The sequence below is a fragment of the Otolemur garnettii genome, unplaced genomic scaffold, assembly GCF_000181295.1.
Source record: "Otolemur garnettii isolate 467f Iridium unplaced genomic scaffold, OtoGar3 scaffold00050, whole genome shotgun sequence".
NCBI lineage: Eukaryota > Metazoa > Chordata > Mammalia > Primates > Galagidae > Otolemur > Otolemur garnettii.
This window is the reverse complement of record NW_003852445.1, coordinates 7,463,310-7,465,378: the sequence shown is the minus strand read 5'-3', so window position 1 is coordinate 7,465,378 and position 2,069 is coordinate 7,463,310. Positions and strand designations below refer to the sequence as shown.

At 45.4% G+C, this 2,069-nt stretch overlaps 1 protein-coding gene across 2 annotated transcripts in view; it reads left to right on the top strand.

The window, feature by feature from the left end:
* Positions 1-2,069, top strand: part of RMDN3 (regulator of microtubule dynamics 3) — a 29,684-nt gene that overhangs the window by 25,949 nt on the left and 1,666 nt on the right. For both annotated transcript variants that reach the window (XM_023514312.1, XM_012806375.2), the window contains exons 8-12: positions 397-472; positions 613-690; positions 915-1,013; positions 1,268-1,321; positions 1,454-1,534. In XM_023514312.1, the coding sequence (XP_023370080.1) occupies positions 397-472; positions 613-690; positions 915-1,013; positions 1,268-1,321; positions 1,454-1,534 (388 nt within the window). The remainder of the gene's footprint in view (positions 1-396; positions 473-612; positions 691-914; positions 1,014-1,267; positions 1,322-1,453; positions 1,535-2,069) is intronic.

The following is a 2,069-nucleotide window of genomic DNA, read 5'->3' as shown; positions in this document are numbered from 1 at the left end:
CACTGAGCCACAGGTGCTGCCCCCCCCCCCTTTTGAGCCAGAGCTTAGCTCTGTTGCCCAGGCTAGAGTGTCAGTCACAGCCTTAGCTTTGCTCACAGCAACCTCCAATTCCTGTTGCCTAAATATTCCTAAATGTAAGGGGAGAGTTACTGTGAGGAACTCAGCCTTTTCGTACCTAGGATATACTGGAGAATTGTAAGCCTACCCTGTATTTGTTAAAGAATACTAATTGGGGCTATAGGTCTATGAAGAGAGGGAATTATATATACAGATCAAAACTATAGATGAGAGTGGAGGGGCAGGAGACAGTGTAATCAGCCTGTGGGTGGGACATCCATTCCTTGCAGTGATGGTACCCGGCTCTTATCCCTGAGCTTGCTGCTGCTTTCCCCTTAGGTATGCAGTGCTTTGTGGTCAGCTGGCTGAGCATGAGGGCATCCAGAGGCGCATCCAGAGTGGCTTTAGCTTCAAGGTGAGGACAAGTTCCTCTTTCCCTTGTGCTGGCCTATCCAAATTTCCGGCTCCTTCCCAGCTCACTTAGAAGAGGCTTACTTGCCTCTCTTGTTTTAGCTACTCTGTTGTCTGATATTAGTTTTTACATTTTCTTCTCAGGAGCATGTGGACAAAGCCATTGCTCTCCAGCCAGAAAATCCCATGACTCATTTTCTTCTTGGCAGGTGGTGCTACCAGGTGAGCTGCATTCTAAGACTGTCCTAAAATGTCCTGTGACACCGATGTTCTATAGGGTCTTCAGCCTGTCTGCCTCAGATACCATTTCCTTTGAATATCGGTGCTATTGGTGGCTGACCTTCGCTTTATTTGACCCTGCTTGTTTTTAGTACAGAATATTCAGCATTCCTAAGGTTAAACATACCTTTAAAACCTTTTACTCACACTTTGATCTTTGGTGGCAGGTCTCTCACCTGAGCTGGCTAGAAAAAAAAACTGCCACAGCCTTGCTTGAAAACCCTCTCAATGCCACCGTGCAGGATGCTCTCCAGAGCTTCCTAAAGGTATCCGGGAAGGGAGGGATGGATGGCAGCCAAAAACAGAGTGACCTTGTTTTTCCTAAGGCCATTATTGGGACCCTTAATGGGAGGGGTTTCTAGTAGGGGGCAGTTTGCCTTTTCAGTGGGAAAATCTTAATCACCTGCAGAACTTATTCCCAGACCCAGTGAATCAGTCTGAGGACTAGAAATCTCCATTTAAGAAACTTCAGCCTGATTTGAATCCGAGAACTTCTTAACTGACATACCTTCTTCTCTAGGCTGAAGAACTACAGCCAGGATTTTCCAAAGCAGGAAGGATATATATTTCCAAGGTAAATGCACATGTCTACTTAAACATAAATGAGTCTTTATATTGGCAATATTTCTGGGTACTCCTGAAAACACACCATCCCCATGTAGTCTTCTGATATTTCTCCAAGGTTTTCACTGTTGTCTCTTTTCAGTGCTACAGAGAACTAGGGAATAACTCTGAAGCTAGATGGTGGATGAAGTTGGCCCTGGAACTGCCAGATGTCACTAAGGAGGTAGTATGTTTAGAAGACATTTTTATTTATTTATTTTTTGAGACAGAGTCTCACTTTGTCACCCTGGGTAGAGTACTATGGCATCATAGCTCACAGCAACCTTAAACTCCTGGGTTCAAGCAATCCTCTTGCCTTAGCCTCCTGAGTAACTAGGACTACAGGCACCTGCCACAATGCCTGGCTATTTTTAGAGGTGGGGGCTCAGGCTGGTCTCAAACTCTTGAACTCAAGCAATCCACCTGCCTCAGCCTCCTGGAATGTTAGGATTACAAGCGTGAGCCACTGCTCCTGGCCAATGAGAGCTTTATTTTTTTTTGAGAGTCTTACTTCATCCCCCTCAGTAGAGTTCTATGGCATCATAGCGCACAGCAACCTCAAATTCCTGAGCTCAAACAATCTTCTTGCCTCACCCTCCCACTGAGTAGCTGGGATTACTGCCACAACACCTGACTATTTTTAGAGATGGGGGTCTTGGTCTAGCCAGGCTGGTCTCAGGAGCTTTTCTTTCTTTCTTTCTTTCTTTCTTTCTTTCTTT